Raw genomic sequence first — 20,826 nt, forward strand, 5'->3', positions numbered from 1 at the left:
TGGGCCAGCTGTACTTACGAACAATCTGTGAAGGGTTATCACATTGTTGATTGGTTGATATGGACAAAAAATATATATGTAGTGAGGAAAGTATAACTATCAGTATTTAGTAGAGTGCCCAATAGTTAACGGATGGTGGATCACGTGATTAAAGAGTTTAATCAGTTATTCACGTACCGTTGGAGTTTCAAGCTACAAGTCCATAAGGTCCCCTTGGTAGCTCAATGGATTCAAGTTGAGAATCAGTTCTTGGGTTGATTTAAAATGTTCAAATTGATAAGAGGAATTTCAATTATATATGATATAATTGGTATGATGTACGAGATACATCAAGTGCATGATTAATGTAAATATGATTTACATTAAGTACCATAAAATAGAAAAAGAACTATGGTCTATATGTTTCATGAGATGAAATATTAAAACTATAGGTTATAAATATATTATGGTAAGTTGGTTATCATATTTATTTATAATAATATTAGTTATTTGATAATTATCTCTTTTTCTCTAATAACCAATTGAGTGTGAGGTTATTGGTGGTTTTATGGTAACCATGAGATAAAAGGAAAAATGTTTTCCTAAAATTACTATTTACTTGGTTTGGAAAGTTTCTCATGGATAAGGCTATCAAGTGAAAGTGTTTCACTAAGTGATAGTAATAGAGAGACTAAACGATCGTGGACTTAAACTATACAATAGTTCATTCAGCTGATCGTAGCTAAACGTTTGCGTGGCATTGTCTATACGATAGGCTGCCATCTTACACGATTGAGCACATCGTCTATACGATAGACAACTCTTATCTCCCACTTGCTCAATCATCTACACGATTGTTGTTCTCCAGTCTCTTCCTCTAACCAAGTTTATACAGAGCCCACAACTCCTGGATTCTCACATTGAGAATACCGAGGTAACCATTGTGGTGGTGTCCTCACTCAACTCGATTGATTTTGAGGTTCTTGAGGCCCTTCGATGGGTTCGTGATCATTGTATTCGTGCTGTTGTTCTAGTCGTTATGTTCAAGGGCCGTGTTGTTGTTCTTGGATGCTTGGAGTGATCGAGGGAGTTTGAAGAATGGTTCTTCAAAGGTACGCATACTCTATCCCTTGATTATCTTGTTAGTATGCTGTAATTTCTAGTTGTTGCATGACTTGTAAGTTTCCGTTTTAAGACTATGATTGCGTATGTTCAATTTCAAATGGAATTTAGAACGATCCTTCCGCTTCTCATGGAAATCCTCATGTCTGATTTCCTTCATTTAATTATATTAAGATTTAAAGAGTATTTTTGTTTAAGCAAACATTTTACAGAAATAAAGTTCCTTTTCAAGCCTAGAAACACATACACATTATCTAATAAAATATATGTTTTCTATAAACAAAATCGAAGTCCTCCCACTTTCGTAACTAAGACGACATGCCCAATTCCTACACGCATCATCATCTCCAAGCCTCTAGTTGCCGCCAGGAACTAATTTCCTGAAATGAAGAACAAACATGGCTAGTGGCGCCTGAATCTATTATCCATGCTGAATCATCATTCTCCACTAAACAAGTCTCCAACACAAGTAAATCACATTTACTTTGCTTGGCCTTCTTCTTTTCTGCCAAGTACTTGGGACAATTCCTCTTCCAATGTCCCTCCTCGTTGCGATGGAAAAAAATTTCCTTTACAACCTTGGCCTTCTTGCCCTTCTGGACAGCAGTTGATGGGTTAGCTTTCCCCTTTCCACTCTTTTTCTTCTTCCACTTTTTGGTGTCGAAAGAGGAAGACACAGACTTAGTTCCATAGGTCGAAACTCTGAAAAACTTTTTAGAGGACAAGGCAACATTTGCCTCATCCTTCTATTCCTTAACTTTCATCAAGGATTGGAAAGTCTGCAGCTCATTGAACAAAGTGGTCAGATTGTAGTCAATTCTGTTCATAACAACATTACTACGAAAGTGTAGGAAACTTTCAGGTAAGATTTCCAAGATGGAGTTAACCTAATTGGCTTCATCGATGAAAGACCAATTCATCTATGTCACGTTAAAATGGACCATCACGTTGAGAACATGTTCTCGAAAAGATGTCCCTTCTTGCATATGGGCATTGAAAATGAATTTAAGAGCGTCATGTCATGCCTGAATTGTGCGGACAGTTGTCCAAACATTCCCGACAAGGACTCTATGATCTCATGCTTTTTGGCCAAGACTTCAGAAAGGCTTGCCAAGATATACACTTGGGCCTTTTCATTTTCCCTTACCCAACACTCATATGCCTTCCGAACATTTCGAGCGACATTTTGCGCTTGGATTGGAGGACATTCCTCCACCTGAAAAAATCTCAAATCATCGAAGATCAGAACTGTATTAATAATGTTTTCCCAGGTGATGTAATTATCGGCAGTTAATTTGTCAATGGTGAGCATATTTAATATTGCGAAAGTCATTTTGGAAAATTTGCTGAAAACATACAATTTATTTATATTAGTAATCCATGCATTACCCAGTTTGAAAAACTAATAAAATTTAGCAAAATAATTTAATGCACCCTATGTGACATCTATTTTGCAATGATGTTTCAGTGAGGTAGGGTAAAAGATAGGGTGATTAGGTACTCATTCACTAAAATAAGACCATCTCAACCAATTTACAGAACAACTCCTTGGTACTGATATCAGTCACCATTATTCGGTCCAGAAACTGTTAACTTGATTAACATTTTCTTGTAAATGTAACCCCTCATTTTAGATTTTAGAGTTCCACCCCAATGAGCCAACCGTAGGGAAAAACCGATTTGGGCAAAAACTAAATCAACCCTATCTATTTCTGGAGTTTGAGTAAAGAGTCATTCAAATGTCATTCGTAGGGGGGACACAAGAAAAGTTACCATGAGACCGAGCATGAAACTTTACTACAAACTAATGACAGAGACAGTGGGATGTGTTGACACACGTTCGGTTCCCACTTACTATAAAAACTCTCTCCATTCATCTTGGTATTGACCTATACAAACACCACCCGTAGGGGGACACAAGCAAAGGTTCCTTGAGGCTGAGTATAGATCTCACGGTATATACTGTGAGAAAGAAACATGAAAAGAAAAAATGAAGTATCATATACTCAATTTTTCTCCCACTTAGTGTTTTACCTAGAGTTAATTTAACTTAGAAAAATACTAATTATTATTACTAAGTGATTGTTTAAGTTTGCCCAAAAGTAATACTTACTTTGGATAGTTAAACAATTTTGATTAATGTTTTTTAAATATTTTAATAATCTTTAAACAATAACTGCATGTTTGTAGTAGATATATCTAATTCACCTTTCAGGTAAGTTTTCAGATAGGGGTGTTCTATTTTTGTCAACTTAAATACCCCAACTTAGACAGAACTAGCCTCAGAAAAACCCTTATAGATACATTTACTACAATTTTAATCTTTTAATTAAAATCAATTTAATCCTATTAAACTGATTAAAATGATTAAACTAATTTCTAATCATAATAGAAATATTGTGAACTTAGGCCTATGTGAATTATATTTTAAATTATTTTTAACAAATGATTTTAACCTAAGTTTGCATGCAATTCTAAATTATTAATTTTAATTTATAATTTCATTTAATTATAACAATTATAAAATAAATGAAATAAATTAAAACCATAAAGTGCATTCTATATCATACTTAGGAAAAAAATTATAATCATTATAATATTACCCAAAGTAATGACATACTTCATACAATTTCCATTTCATTACTCAACATACATAACAATTATATACTAAAGTAATGAAAAAATTAATGACATTCATTCAAATATGTTATTATATACTATAACATTTATAACATAAATGATGCATAAAAATGTCATTAATGTTTGCATTATATATTATAACAATTATATTATATGATGCATGAGCATGCTATAAAATTTAAATCATGCAACTATATATTATGATAATTATAATATAAATGATGCATGAATAAATGCATAGCCTATGGTAGGATTTTACTATATGACATACATTATGACATATAAATATATAAAGTAAACCACATATCAAATGCATAATTTAAAGAACAATTATTGGACTAGGATTGGACTCCTAAGCCATCAATTAAGTTAATATAATCTTTATATTAATTTAATTAATAGAAAAACTAACATTACATCAAATAATAGTTGAAACGGTTCAAAACAGGTGAACCAGACCTTGAACCGCACCAACTGGATCGTCCAAAACTCGAATCGCCCGCAAACCGGTCACTGAACCACCAGACATCACGAACTGCTCAATGAATCTCGTGAAGTTTCCGTCTTAGACCATCGCGATACTATGCCCCGAGCATCGCGATGCTACAAAAAACCATCTCCGTCTGGCGCATCGCAGTATCGTGATGCTAGGGCACAACGTTGCAATGCTACTATACAACTGCCTATTGTACAGATGTGAACTCCTTCGTTTCTACTTTGGTTGGGCCTCATTTTCTCCAGAAAATCACCGAAATCAGCACGAACAACAAGGACAATGAAATTACAGACTCTATAACAATAATTTTGCCCACAAAATCGGACCGTTACACCAAATTTTTAAAGAAAGCAAAGAATCTACACAGTCCAATCCCGAAAACATCCATAAATTGCAAACCACATACATTTCATACACATTCATCAACATTAATGCATAAAATGTACAGAACCCACCATCAATCTATAATTTAATTCAAAAAATTGAAAAATTGGGAACAAAAAAGGGAACAATGAAGGGAACGATGAAGTTGAAGGGAACGATGAAGTTCGATGTGGAAGCGGAAATCGTTCCCAATTTTCAAATTTTACAATAATTAAAATACACAAAGAACTCATTATGCACATCATACATATTTTACAACATGCTTTTGAATTAAGAAGGAAGATTAGGGTTAGAATTTTACTAACCTTTGAAGAACCAAGATCTTAATGAATTTCCTCAGAATTGGTCATGAACTCTTCATACAAAAACAAACTTCAACGTGGACACCATCACAATAGAACCTTTTGTATTCTCCTTAGGGGTTGAGAATTACAGAGAGAGTTGTGGGTTTATCTAATTCTTGGAAGAGGGAGAGAGGAGAGTTTTCTATGTTTTCTTATAGGGAGATCAAGCCAGAGAGAGCAATCAATGCATAGACATCCTGTGATCCTCTACTGTGAAGAAGATGAAGCAATCGTAAAACCACCCCCCCACACACCACGATTTTCTGAGAGAAAATTAAGGGAAGGGAAGTTGTAACTCCGTCCCTTTATATATATATGTATATATAAATTTAAAACTATATTTTATATCAAATATAACACATAACCTATAGTTTTTATATTGTATCAAATACAATATTACCTATGGTTTTTTTTCTTTAAAAAATACATGATATTTAATATAAATCCAATTCATAATAAATTTAATTATATGAATCCCATCCATACAATTAGCATTTGAATCATATTCAAATATTTAGTTCCTCTCAAAATAAGTTTTATATTATAATGTATCAAATATATTATATTAATTATATCACATATAATTATTTTAAATTAATTATATCATATATAATTAATTCCCTCAATTAATTTGAGCAATTCAAATTAATCCAAAATTAATTCTCAATAATCCCTGTTAAGCTACAGAGGAAACCTTGTGGACCTATAGATTGAAACTCCAATGACACTTGGATAATTAATTAAACACCTTTAATTAAATTACCCAACTTTCACTAACTGTCGGTCACTCCACTAAGACAGCTGCACTCTTCCCACTATAAATATATTTCTGTGTTCATTGGATATAACCAGTCAACAGAGCGATGACCTTGCACAAATTGCTTATAAGTACAGTTCGGCCAAAATTACCGTTTTGCCCTTATAGTTACATCTAACTTCTTAAGTACCACTAATCCTTCTAATGAACAATAAGCCATAGTCCAACTATGACCAAACCCTTCTCGGGCCAAGAGAGGGTGTGATGCCACATTGTTCAAGCCCTGAAATTAGCTCTTAAATGAGCAATTTATCTACTTACCCCGACATCAGGGAAGGAGTGAATTTCATCTTGTGTAATTGTGTTCCTAGCTCCCCAATCAGACAAATCCCCAAAATAGTAGGGTTACTGAGTCAACAATCTAGCCACTCTCACCCATACAAATCAAAGGATCACCTTCATAGCAGTAGTTTACAACTCACTCAAGATTCAGGTCATATCACCTATGCTCATCTTGGTGAAATGTAAGTCTCTACTATTAACGACATTATGTAATGATACTAATCATCTCGTGGTCCGGTCTTATACAAACCCTTTTGTATAGAACACCTCCGCTCACATGTCTCTACATGAATGATTAGGATAAGATCATCCGTAGCACTTTACAACAATTGTAACATCTACAAAACGGACCATATTCGTAGTGTCAGCAGGATAAGGTACCCAATTTTATCCTTCTATTATAGACCCTTCAGGTTACCACTTAAACACAATCCATCCGTATGTCTCTACTTAAGTTATAGAAAATAACCTTAGGTGTTTGTTTATTGATTTTGTGGGTTAATGCTACTAAATGTCAAATAAAATACCTCATATTTTATGAAATAGATAAATCGTTTGTACATTATAATTACAAATTATAGAACCCATGAGATTTACGGCATCAACTCTAACAACCTTATCCATATACTATAAACCATTTAGGTTATTACTTAAACATGATTCATCTGTATGTTTAAGCTATATAAAATAACCTAGAATCTTAGTTCATTAGATTGAGTTAATGCACATATAAAATAATAATAATTTTATTAATAACAATTTGTTTATACAAGTTTATAAACTTCGGGCATATAAGATATTTAGAATACCAATCCCAATATTAAAAACGTCACATCCATCATGAAATGGTTGAAACCCTAATGCGATTTTCATTTCAAACTCGGTTTTCATTTTTTTGTCATCAGTTGGCTAATCAAGATCGCAAGTGCCACCCCACCGTGACAACGGAAGAAGGTTGGATAGTGTTTTAGGTAAAGTTTATATATATTGCTCTTAATACAAGTACTTCAATTTATGTTGTTACTAATTAATGTGTCAAGTTTAAATTTTTTAAAAATAGATGTATTTATGTTTTTCGGGGTTCTGTAAAAATTAAAATTTTCAAAATTGAATGGGGTCCACTATAATATCCTGGTGATCAGAGAGCACCCACGACCTTGATTGAATGATCCTTTATCTTTTTAAAAAATCACACTTGTGGTAAATATTGCATTAGGGCTCCAGTTATTTTATCGTTGAAATTGGATCATTCGTATAAAAATCTCAAACTTTATCATGTTATTAATAGGTAAGTTAATTTAATTTTGTATTTTGTATTTTGTGTCTATTTGATTCAATTACATAAAAAAAAATATTAACTTTATGTCTAGACACGACGTTTATCATATCTAAAAGCCTCAAGTTAATCTCATGCTCTGAAATAATTATTATTGGATTGATGTCTTTTAAATTAATATAAAAGAATTATAATTAATTAAGTATCACCATTTTTATCATTATTAAAATTCAATTTACAATCACTTCATAATTATTTAAAATTAATTAATCAATGCCAAAAATTGAAAGTAGGTATTTAGTTAAAAATCAAAGTTATAGTTAGAAAATTTGAAATTTAAAAACCTAATTAAAACATGAATCAAATTTTAAGGGTAAAATTATATTGCAATATTTTGAAACCTAAGGACTAAATTGAATCCAAACTCAAAATTTAAGAACTAAAAACGTAATATTTCGAAATCTAAAAACCGAAATGGAAACTAAACCCAAAAGGTAAGAAGCAAGAAACTAATTTCTTTCAAGTTTAAAACACAGGAATATGAATCAGAAACCCATTTGATAATATAATTCTCAAAGGATCAATAACATAAATTATTAATTATAATAAGATAACAATAACATTATTCAAATGAAACTTTGTATATGAATCATATATATATCATTTTCCATCATTTCCACTTCCCATCTCCACATTGCCATGGTGGACAACTTTCCTTTGCAATGTCATTGATCTGAACTTTGGTATCATAAGTTCTTCCAATTTTCCAATTAACAGGAATAACAGAGTTTGCCCAAATCCATTTCCCATCATATCCTGAAGTTATCACCATTCTTAGTTGCAATGCTCCTTCAGGTACATTGTTAGTTTCCCATATTGCCCCATAGCTTCTTTTCATATGACTCCATTCAGAGGTACCAACTTGAGCTATGTCCACAGCCACAATATCTGTTTGTCCACCTTGGTACAAGAATTTTATTGCCAAGTAGAATGGATTATAACTTGATTCTTCCACTCTCACTAACAAGTTTTTGTTTGTATACTCACAAGGTACCCTGCAAGATGTATAGAAAATTTCATTCAAACAATACGTCTCGACTCTAAAAAAAAGCATAACTCACGTAACTTATAAAGATTGTGAAAAGTTCTTTGTATAATGTAAATATAGAGTTTTCCATCTTAAAATCAATTGATAATAAGAGAAGTATAACTCGATCATGTTTATTATTAGAATTTTTTGAAACTATTAGTTGACGTTTTGAATGACCAAATATGGAATATATACATTATATGTTATTTATGATTTTGGGTCTAGGGTTTAGAGGGGATGTTGTATATAAACTCTTTTACCCTACTAGTGCCTCATATCTATATTATCTGATATTTCTCTCTAATAATAAAACTGATTTCTCTCTCCCCAAGATGTAACTAACAAAAACTACTGTTAGTAAACTGTACCACATAAATTTTTGTGTGTCAATGTTTACTGTTTACGCGTTTACGCCTTTTTTGCTTGTTGATTTTGTTTCTGTTATAACATTTATTATAAAGATTGTGAGGTTTACAAATCTTTTTTTAAGTGTGATCCCTAACACACACCCCGTCAAAATAGTGCATCTTTGGATTATTTATCATTCTTAGGTTAAATCTCAATTTTTTTAACTGAATACTAGTTGTTTGGGTTTGATAGGCTTTGATACTATATTTGGATAATTAAACAAGTTTCGTCTCAAAATTAATTGGCAAAAAAAGAAGTAATCTCACATTTATTATAAAGATTGTGCGGTATATCTTCCTCTTTTCTATTTGAGATCCTCGATATTTCATCTTTTCAATGTAGAATTTTCGACATGGCCTCATAAGATGGTGCTTTTCTTATAACATTTTAAATAAACATGAAATTTCATTTCATAATCAATTGACTGACGGGGGATAAAACCCAAAAAAAAAAAAAAAAAATAATAATAATAATAATAATAATAAAAGAAAATAAAAATAATGTGTTTATATATGTTTGGTTAATTTAGATATTGAAAAGCCTACCTCTTGTATTCAACATCAACAACTCCAAGGTTCAACAAGTCTCCACCTTTTCCACTAAGGGCCATTGTAAAAAAAGCCCTTTTGCTAAGAACGAGATCCGTTGTGTTATCATTATTTTGATCTGTCAATACCACTCTAGTTCCTATTGTATTGCAAAGCCTTCTATTTTTGCACCTTACCTAATTTTTTTTTTTAAAAAAAGGTAATTAATTCATTATTGATTCTTGATCTTAAATGCATAAATCTCTATATAATTAACAATAAGCAAATCAATGATGATAAAAGATATAAGTTATTGAAATACTTGATAACATGCACCACAACCAGCTCCTTCTTTGTAAAGGGAAGGCACAGCAGCAGCAAAATAGCCTTTAGAAAATTTCAATGTCAAGTTTCCATAACCACATGCTCCACCATCTGATCCACCGAATAAGGATAAAGTTAGTTGTGATCTCCGTTTCAAAATCAATTGAGAATTAAATGAGTAATTCATGTATGTTATAAAGATTGTGGTCGCTTGGTAAATCCAACAACAACGAGCTCCTAAAAAGCAAACATCGAAAAAAGAAAATATTACACGTTGTAGGTGATTGAAAAAAACGACTAGCTTTAGAAAAATGAACACAACGATCATAAGCATTAGCTGAAGAAATGAAGAAGAGTAAGAAAAAGCCGAGAAACCCAGCCATATTGAAGTGTGAGGAGGAAGCAAGGTGAGATTGTGTCTATATATAGGTGGATAAAAGGTAGGAAAAGGATGCATATAGCAATTGGAAATATGTTTGGGAGAATTTGACAATAAATTAATAAATGTTGTATATGGGATTTGAATCAAAGAAAAAGAGCAAAAATAGTCCAATGGGAAACTTTGTGTTGAAAATTTTGACTTTTTTTGGAGTAAAAAACCGTCTTCTTTTCAGTCAGCTCGTTGAATAAAATTCTGCCTGTGGTAATTGGTCGTTCAAGATTCACTTATAATACAATAATCATATAAAATAATATATTTTTTTTATTGTAAACAAAATGTGAATTTGAAATTTGAAGGCTACATTTGGTAATTTTTTTTTGTTCTTAGTCATTGATTTTTTAAATTTAGACTTATTTTCTCTCTTTTTCTTTTTGTCATGGTTTAATTTAGTTTTATTAAATAAACATTTAGATTCTTAATCAAAATCTAAAGAAAAAACTACTGTTTTTAGTTTAATTATTAAAATCGAGTTTGATATTTTGAAAACATTACATAACATAGAGCTTAATTTTCAAAAATCAAATGATGATAACGAAATTTAAGATGTTGAATTATATTTAAAAGAAAAAAAATAGAAACATAAGATCCATATAGTTTTCATATTATATAAATAACTCTATTTTTTATTTCGTGAAATAAAGAATATATAATAATATAATATATTATAAACTAGACGGTATTGAAAAAATAATTACAGAATTTTTTTTCATATTTATAAATTAATTAATAATAGTTAATATATTCAACTTCATTTAGTGAGTAACTCTAGCTATATATGTATATATATTATAAAATACATATTAAATAGTTATTTATTTTGTGATCAAATTTCTGAATCTATACTAACAAACACACATATTTTAAAACATAAAATACAATTCTAGTTTTCATTTTTTTTTGACAAATTATTCCTTTTATCCCCGAAGTTCAAGTTTAGTTTCTATTTGGTCCTTAAAATTTCAAAAACGACACTTTAGTTGATCTTGAGGTCTAAAAATAATTCTAAATGATCTCTAAACTAAGTTGACTATTAATTGACTAAACGAAAATTTAACTTGATAATTAATTGATGATGTGTTAAGTTTAGGCCATTTTTAGGATGAGTTAGCAAAGAAGATATTAATTATAGTTACTAGACTAATCTATCTCTCCATCCTCTCCCTCATCGCTTTCTTTTGCCTCCTATAAACTTCATCGGATCAACTTGATTTTAGATCTAAAACAATTTGTTTTTCCAAATCTAGAACAAAATTTTTGTTTGATGTAGCTGTACAAAAAAAAAAAAAAAAAAAACACATGTATAAACAAAAAAATAAAAATCTTCAAATTAAAGCAATTACATTCGATTATATCAATTTAAATAGTGACAATTCTAGAATTTTATGTAATAGGTGCAATTAGTTCATATAAATATAATATTTAAAATATAATAAAGAAATGAAAATGGAAATATGCTCTCAGGCAGAGAATATTCATATATAAAGGAAAAGGTTGGTACACATGTCCAACACTAATTAATTACAACATACAAATAAAATATAATAATATCAGCATTGTAGAAGGACTAAAGAGAAAATAACAAGAGTCTGAAATAGAACATAGAGAATATCCTAGCATTCCCCGCAAGCGAATAGTTTTTGTGCAGAACTGTAAGCTTGGTACGAAGACCAAAGAATCGAGTGGATGACAATGCCTTTGTCATGATATTAGCTAGTTGGTCCTTCGTAAGCACAAACCGAACAACTAAATGACGAAGAGCAATACGTTCTCGGATGAAGTGATGATCGATCTCAATATGTTTCGTTCGATTGTGATGAATAGGATTGGCTGCCATGTATGTAGAACTTAAATGATCACATAGGAGAATAAGAGGGACATAATGCATGTACCAGCCTTAGAAAGAACCGACTGAACCTATATAATTTAAGCTGTAGCATTGGACATCCCACCATATTTAGATTCCACATTAGATCGAGAAACATGTTGTTTTCAATGACTTCTAGGAGACGAGATTAGAACGAAGAAAGATGTAAAAACTGTTGAAAACGTTGACAAGCCCACTCTAAATTCACTCTAAATCTCACAAACTTTTAAGAGAAGAAACTTATTCTCTTACAAAACTAAAGAACGCACATGAGAAGAATATTGTTCTCTTGAAACTCAGTTTCTTTTCAAACTTCAATTTGCTTTTATTGATTTTGATTATTTTCTCTTGCATACAAATGAGGGAAATAAACTATTTAGATAGTATTCAAGAGACACTTCCTAAAAGACACAAAATAAATGAAGTACATGTATACATACCATTCATGTACTAGAAATGCATGTATCTTGAAATTAGAAATGTATCTAGGAATGTGTTATCCATAATGTATCTAGCTTATTAATTTCTAACATGCCCCCTTAAGCTAGACTTCCCTGACTCCGAGCTTCTCTTTCATTTTCAAAAATAAGTCCGTCTTTAATGCTTTTGTGAATATGTCTGCATATTGATCTTGTGTCTTGCAATACTTGATATATACTTCTCCATCTTTGATCAATTCTCTGATGAAATGATACTTGATTTGTATATGTTTGCTTCTTCCATGAAAAACTAGATTCTTCGAAAGTAAAATAGATGATTTATTGTCACAGAACATGACGGTCCCTTTCTCTTGAGGACACTTCAATTCATGTAGTACCTTTCTAAGTCAAAGTGCTTGACAACTAGCTGTAGACAAAGAAATGTATTCAGCTTTCGTTGTTGACAATGCTACAACATCCTGCTTCTTTGATGCCCATGAAACTGCTCCAAAACTAATATTAAATACATACCCAGAAGTACTTTTGAAATCATCAATATTTCCTACCCAATCACTATCACTGTAGCCAACAAGAACATTATCCACATTCCTTTTATAGTGGATTCCATGATCAACAGTTCCAAGAATATATCTAAGAACTCTCTTTCCAGCTTCCCAATAACCTCTTTGGTGATGCCATAAATCTATCCAATAAACTTATGGAGAACATAAGATCAGGTCTAGTTCTAGTTAAATACATTAAACTTCCAACAAGACTTCTATAGATGGTGGCATCAAAAGCTTCACCCAGTTCCATAGGAGTACTAGCAAGATAAGCATTCTCCATTTTAAACTTTACCAACAAATCTTTTGCATACTTCTTTTGGGAAATTGCAATTTCATTATCACCTTGTTTAACTTCAATACCAAGAAAGTAATGAAGTAAACCCATACCAGTCATCTCATATTCTTTCTTCATGCTCTCTTTGAACTCATCAATCATCATGTTTGAATTTTTCGTAAAAATTAAATCATCAACATATAGACAAATCATCAAGAAATTACCATTTTCATCTTTGGTGTAGAGAGCATGTTCATATGGACATCTTCTGAAACCATCCTTCAAGAAAAAATCATCGATACATTTGTACCAGGCTCTTAGTGCTTGCTTTAGCATATACAATGCTTTCTTTAATCGACACACCTTATTTTCTTCTCCAATTTTGGCATAACCAGGGGGCTGCTCAACATAAATTTCGTCCTCTAAATACCGATTTGGAAATGCTAACTTGACATCCATTTGATGAACTTTCTAGTTATTTTGTGCTGCAAGGGTTAACATTAAATGAACAGTCTCCAAGCGAGTTATTGGTACAAAACTTCTTCATAATCCACACCAAACTTTTGTTTATAACCTTTTACTATGAGTCTGGCCTTGTATTTATGCACTTCTCCATTTTGCTTCAATTTTGTTCTACAGATCCATTTGACTCCAAGAGCTTTTCTATTCTCTGGTAATTTGACCAACTCCCATGTCTCATTTCTTCTGATTGCATCAATCTCTTGATCCATTGCATCTTTTTATTTCTCATCTTGAATTGCTTCTTCGAAGTATATAGAATAAACATCTGCAAATAAAGCAAAATCAGCATGTTCATCATCTTGTATTCTTCTTGAAGTATTATAGATCTCTTGAATATTTCTTGTCTTCCTTGGAGTAGTTTCTTCATCACTTGTGGAGTGTGATGAAGAAGGTGAAGTCAGTGGTTGAGTCTCTTCAAGCTCCAAGTCTTAAGCATTTTCTTTGCCATTAATGTCAACAAGTAATGGATTTTGGTCTTTATTTGGTGCATCCCATTGCTAGAATTTTGCTTTATCGAACTTGACATCTCGACTAATAATAACTTTCTTACTTACAGGGTTGTATAATCTGTAAGCCTTGGAGTTCTCACTGTACCCAACAAAAAATGCATTTTTCTGATTTATCATCTAGTTTACCTCTTTTCTCATCTGAAATATGAGAATAAGCAATACACCCAAACACTCTTAGGTGACTAACAGTTGGTTTTAATCTACTCCATGCTTCTTGAGGAGTAATACCTTGCACACTTTTAGTTGAAGCTCGATTTAGGAGATAAACAACACAAGTTACTACATCTCCCCAAAATTGATTTCGAAGCTTCTTGGCTTTCAACATACTTCTTTCAAGTTCCATTATTATTCTGTTTTTCCTCTCTACAACTTCGTTTTGTTAAGGAGTTCTTCGAACATTCTTCTGATGCTTGATTCCATTTTCCTTCAAGAAATCTGCAAAGACTATATATTCTCCTCCACGATCCAAACGCAATGCTTTCAATTTCAAGTTACTTTCATTTTCCACCATTTCTTTGAATGTCTTGAAACATTCGAAAGTAGAGCTCTTTTTTTTTAGCAGATAAATCAACGTTTTTCGACTGTAGTCATCAATAAATGTGAGAAAATAACGGTTACCTCCATGTGTAGTGGTTCTTGGGTCCACATAAGTCTATATGGACAAGATCAAGAGGTTTTGATGCTCTCCAAGAACCTCCAGTCGGAAATGAATTTTGATGATGCTTTCGAAAAACACATGCTTCACAAAGTTGATCTTCCTTTTTAATATTTGGCATTCCTCTCACCATATGTTGTTAACACTGGTGAGACAAAGGGTCAAAACTCAAGTGGCCGAATCGACAATGCCACAATCATGAAGAGTTATTTACTAAAGTCTCAAAATAAACTAGCTTCTCATAGCATATTTTAATTGGAAACATTTTGTTGTAAGTCATGCGTACCTTCGTTATGAGACCTCCATTCTTGGTTCTAATCTCACATATGTTATCTTTAAAGATAACATCATGTCCTCTTAGGAGAAGTTGTCGAACTACTCCTATCACTACAAAGACGTAGCAACAGTGGTAAGTTCGAGTCGATTTGCAGGGAAGCGCGATTTGTTTCGTTAAGTTAATTTTCTAATCAGAGCGATAAATTAATTTTATTATACTCTTTAATAGGTCTTTCCTCTTCCCTCCAAGGGCACTCTCCTTGAGTATGTCCGGGTTGCTAGCAGAATAAGAAAAATTTACGAACATATTCAACACAAACTCACATGAAGATTTGCGTCAAAATCAATTATTATTCCATGCGGAATGTCAGTTCCGATACTCCGAATAGGGCCCACCGACTGACCAGAACTTCTGGATGTATGGGTCTTCTTTGTCTTGCTATCATACATTATCTCTGACATAAATCTTTTAGTTTTGCTGCTTATAGGTGTAACTAGTTGTAGTTGGTTCTCCCTCAAAGCCTATTCATGTCTTTCTCTATTTTTCCACTGAAAATACACACATTTTTTTCTAATGTGATCGTGTTTACCATAACCAAAGCATATACCAGTCTCCATCAAGCATGGACCTTTATGATTCTTTCCACACTTCAGACATCTAGGTTCTTTTGGATTCCGATTGATTTATTCTCGGGTTAATGATCTGGTGTCCCAAATCAATATCTAGGTAAGGATTATTTACCTCAATGTTTCCTCTACTTCCTCTAGAGTTAGTGTTGCAAGTAGCATCACTCATTCTAGATTCTTGCCACCACCAGGGTCTGCTACTCGGATACATTTCCTACATTGAAACCCACTTTAGGTTATTTACTAAACTTTAGCTAACTCTTTCTATTTTTCCCAGGGGTTTCCTATAACCCTTGTCCCGAGGTTGTTACGAGCTAGCCAAAACCTACACTAAATTTTATTCTCAAAGTCTTTCCAGAACCTTATGCTCTGATACCAACTTGTCACACCCTCACCCAAGCCTTGTCTCCCAGACCCGAAAGAAGATGTGAAGACAGATGACACCACCCTTATGATATCAACTGCCCAACTTTCACCAACTACAGATAGCTAATATGTATGATTCTTAATTAATTTTCATGAACAGTTACAGAGGTTTGTACTAAGACACAATATTAGCTTTAAAATTACTAATGACTTTCAAAGCGAACCCAATCTGATTCTTGCTCTGTGAGAGAGTAGCAATTCTAGACCTGGATATCCCTAGCATGATCATATTTCACTAGGTAATCCCATAAATTCCCAATATGAATGATGTAAAAACAATCTCAGTACCATTATAAATTTTAGCTTCATGCATTGTGATTAAAACCTTTAGGGTTAGTCTTATTGTTATTAAATTGTGATTAAATTTAGTTATTTCCGTTTCTTCAAAACATTGAATTGATTAAGATTAAAAAACAAAAAAGAAAAAAAAAGAAAAAAAAAGAAAGAAAGAAGAATCTTATTTTTGCAAATAGTTTAAATACTACCCTATTTTTATAAATATTTTTCTAAAAAGACCATAAAACGACACTTAATCCCTCAAATCGTTAATGCTTAGATCTTCGACCAAAAGATGTTTAAATCTTCAAAACCTCATCTCTATCACTCGTTGAACTAACAAAAGTAGTTAATTGTATCGATATAATTGCAATGTCCATTAATTTAGGATTGATTTGGATTTTTTTTTCAAAAAATTTATTTTTATTTAAACACTCTCAATAAAAACAGATTAAAATACATTTGAAAAACTTTTTTGAGTGATTGTCAAATATTTTAATTTCTTTTAAAATGATACACCTTTAATCTCGATATATTATATATAATAAAAAAATAACGAGTATAGATATTTTATTTATTTAGTAATAGAATTCCCATTGAATTCATTGGAGTACATTGGTATATAAAAGAAGAATAATGCATACATATTCCTCACAACAAGTTGCGTAGAGGAAACTTATTGAAAATTATTGATGGGTATGAAGAAATTTTATAAAAAGTACATGTAAATTGGTACTCATTAGATTCATTCATCTTAATTAATCCATTTATTTCCATGGTTTATCACCACATTGTGATGCAGAGCAACTCTCTTTAGCAATATCATAAATTTGAACTCCAGTATCGTAAATCACTCCAATTTTCCAATCAGCAGGAAGAACATATTCTGCCCAAACCCATTTTCCATCGTATCCTGAAGTAAATGCCATTCTCATTTGTAATGCTCCTTGGGGTACTTTATTTGTATCCCAAACTGCCCCATAGTTTCTGCTTAAGCTCACCCATTCGTATGAACCGACCTGCCATAACAACAAACATCTTTCAGTGTTCTCTATTCAAGTTTTTGGTTTCATTTAAGAGTGATTTTGAAATGGTTATAAAGTACTTTTGTCATATTTAAAACTCTTGAGGATCGCCCGTCAAAAAGATGAAGAGACCTCACAATAGTTATAATGATATATGAGTTATACTCTTCTTATTACGGTTTTGAGAAAATGGCATTAGAGCTCATGAAAGTCAAATGGCATTCGGTTTAAAATTGAGATTTGACCAAATAATGGTGGATCCAAACATGGGTTAGATAGACTCTTTTCATTGTCAATTGATTTTGAGAATATGACATTAGAGTCCATAAATCTCAAATAAATATTTGGTTTACAATTGGACTCCGACCAAAGAAGGGTAAATCCATAAACATGAGTAAGATATTAGTTTTGAGAATATATGACATCAGAGCTCATGAAACCAAACCAGGTATTTGATTGAAAATTAGAATCCGACCAATGAATGATGTGGAGCCATACATGAGTCAAACTCTTTTCATTGCCAATTGACCGTTTTGAGAATATGATATCAAAGCCTACGAAACTCAAACCAATGTTCGATTCGAAATTGGGATATGACCAAAGAATGGTGAATTCAAACATGGGTTTTGTTATTTTCATTGCCAATTAATTTTGAATGTATGATATCAAAGTCCATTAAACCGAAACAAATATTTAGTTCAAATATGGGATTCAACCAAAAAATGGTAAATCGAGAGATAGTCATCTCAAAAGAGAAATGTTGATGAGGACCTAATATTGGAAAAAGATGAAGAGACCTCACAATTTCTATAAGATATATAGATCACTCTTCTCATTATCAAACCATACCGAAACATGTTTTTAATGATTCAAAATCAAATTTGATAGTATGAGATCACATTTTAAAGTATATAAATCCAATCTTGAACTAATTTGAAATAATTTAAAATATTGTTTGATTTTGAACGTCATAAAAGTAATTTTAACCGTTTCAAAAGTTACTCGTCTATATCTTTTATCAGTAATGTTTTAAGTTTACCTGGGCTATCTCGACAGCTACTATCTCTGTTTGGCCACCTTGGTACAAAAGTTTAATAGCCAAATAATTTGGATTATAACTTGATTCTTCAACTCGTACGGCCAAATTTCTATTTTTGTATCCACAAGGTATCCTACAATATCATAAAAACCACACAATTAATGAGCTAATTTTAATTAATTACTTCATAAATTATATATACATTAACATTATAGAGGCAATATTATGATTAATTAAGTGGTAAAGTTATTGTAATAAAAAATATAATTCACCTCTTGTATTCTACATCAACAATTCCAGTATTCAAAAGTTCTTGACCTTTTCCTTTTAAAGCCATGGCTGAAAAAGCTTTTCTACTGAGAACAAAATCTGCTCTACCATCATAATTTTGATCTGTTAATACCACTTTGGCCCCTGCTGTATTGCATAGTCTTTTGTCCTTACATCTTACCTACAAAATAAATTATACATTTACAATAAACATATTTTCAAGCAGAGAAAGGCCTCCAATAAAGAAGAAATTTGAAATTTTGAAAAATAAGGTATGTTTGATAACATTTTTTGAAAATTTATGTTTGTTTTTGGATTGTTTTTTAATATAGAAAAATGAACTAAAATATTTAGAAATATTAGAAATATAGCAAAATTTCACTATCTATGACAAACTGTGATATTTTACTATTATTGGTAAATATTTTTATCAGTTTTGTCATTTAAAATATTTTTTCTTTATTTTTCTCACAATTTTTTAGTCATGATGCTCATCTTTCTTAAATAAACTTTTGAATTCTTAGTCAAGTTTTGAAAATAAAATAAATTTTTAGAAACTATATATATATTTCGTACACTTTCCAAAACTTGTGCTTAGATTTTGGGAACACTTTAAAATGTATATAGCAAAGTAAGGAAACTAATAGGTAGAAATAGTGTTTGTAGACTTAATTTTCAAAAACTAAAATCTACGGTCTTGTTTAGTAACCATTTAGTTTGGCTGGTAACCGTTTCGTTGTTTTTTTTTTTTTTTTTTTTTTTTGAAAACTAAGCCTATAAACATTCATTCCACCTCTAAATTTCTTGAATAACATATTTACTTTTAATAAACTAGACTAAAATTTCGAAACTAAAAAAAGTAGTTTTTAGAATTTGGAATTTGGTTAAGAATTCAATTGTTATACTTAAAAAAGATGTAAATCGTTATAAAAAATTGAGAGGAAATAAATTTAAATTTTAAAAACTAAAAATCAAAATAAAATAGTTATCGAATGAGACCTAGACGATATATATATATATATATATACACCTGAAAACATGCTCCACAGCCAGCTCCTTGTTTGTATAGAGAAGGCACAGCAGCTGAAAAGTAGCCATTGGTAAATTCCAATGCCAAATCCCCATAACCACATGCTCCTCCATCTACATCAAATTATCATACCAAAATAAATTAAATATGATACCATTTTAGTTTGTGGATTATCACAAAGAAAAGAAAAAAAATAGAAAAATCATGTGATCACAATATTAATCTAGCAAATAATCTATAAAAATGAAATTCAAAATAAGTCAATTTTTTTTTTTACATGAAGTAGGTGAATCTCCATAATAATGAGTAGCTTTGGACCGATGAATACAACGATCACAAGCAGTAACAGAAGAGACGAGAAAGAAAAAGAACAAGCTAAGCAACCAAGCCATTTCTGTAAAAGAAATTGGTAGTTATGAATTATGATAGAGAAGGAGAGGGTGGATACTTGTATATATAGTTGCTTCTCTATGTTAAAAAATATTGGTGGATAACATTTAATTAACAAGTCAACATTTTCTCAAAGGCAAAATCTCATGAGTGTGCCAAATTTGACCTTATTGTAATTTTTAATGCCCTTGGGATTTGAATTACCAAACTTAGGATGAGAATTGAAAAACATGGGATGCTTTGAGCTTTTAAAGATTGTAATTAAAATGATGGGAAAATGGTTTGACGAACAATTCAAACAACACAACAACACAAATTCAATAGTTTTGACATAAAAGATTGTTGTTTGAAGTTTCCTAAATGATCAATTTAAATATAATCATATATCTATTTAGTAATTCAATTTTGAATATGATTTGATTTAAATGTATATAGTTCTTTTGTAAATCACTATATGTTAAAACTAGATTTCAAAACAATTCGTTTTAAAAGGAAAAAAAAGGGTAAATAAAGGAAGTTATAAGTTA

The 20,826-nt window shown here is 31.3% G+C and overlaps 2 protein-coding genes across 2 annotated transcripts; both read right to left on the reverse strand.

The window, feature by feature from the left end:
- Nucleotides 1–8,010: 8,010 nt before the first annotated feature.
- LOC120078561 (expansin-like A2) lies at nt 8,011–10,072 on the reverse strand. The gene is made up of 4 exons (XM_039032837.1): nt 9,961–10,072; nt 9,688–9,800; nt 9,384–9,562; nt 8,011–8,395 (listed from the first exon to the last, which is right to left on the reverse strand). Exons 1-4 carry the CDS (start codon nt 10,070–10,072, stop codon nt 8,011–8,013), a joined length of 789 nt encoding a protein of 262 aa, XP_038888765.1.
- Nucleotides 10,073–17,312: 7,240 nt separating this feature from the next.
- On the reverse strand, nt 17,313–20,301 carry LOC120078533 (expansin-like A3). Its single transcript, XM_039032808.1, has 5 exons — nt 20,187–20,301; nt 19,910–20,022; nt 18,882–19,060; nt 18,610–18,742; nt 17,313–17,564 (listed from the first exon to the last, which is right to left on the reverse strand). Exons 1-5 carry the CDS (start codon nt 20,299–20,301, stop codon nt 17,313–17,315), a joined length of 792 nt encoding a protein of 263 aa, XP_038888736.1.
- Between the last annotated feature and the right edge of the window lie 525 nt (nt 20,302–20,826).

This window comes from Benincasa hispida, chromosome 5 (genome assembly GCF_009727055.1).
Source record: "Benincasa hispida cultivar B227 chromosome 5, ASM972705v1, whole genome shotgun sequence".
Taxonomy (NCBI): domain Eukaryota; kingdom Viridiplantae; phylum Streptophyta; class Magnoliopsida; order Cucurbitales; family Cucurbitaceae; genus Benincasa; species Benincasa hispida.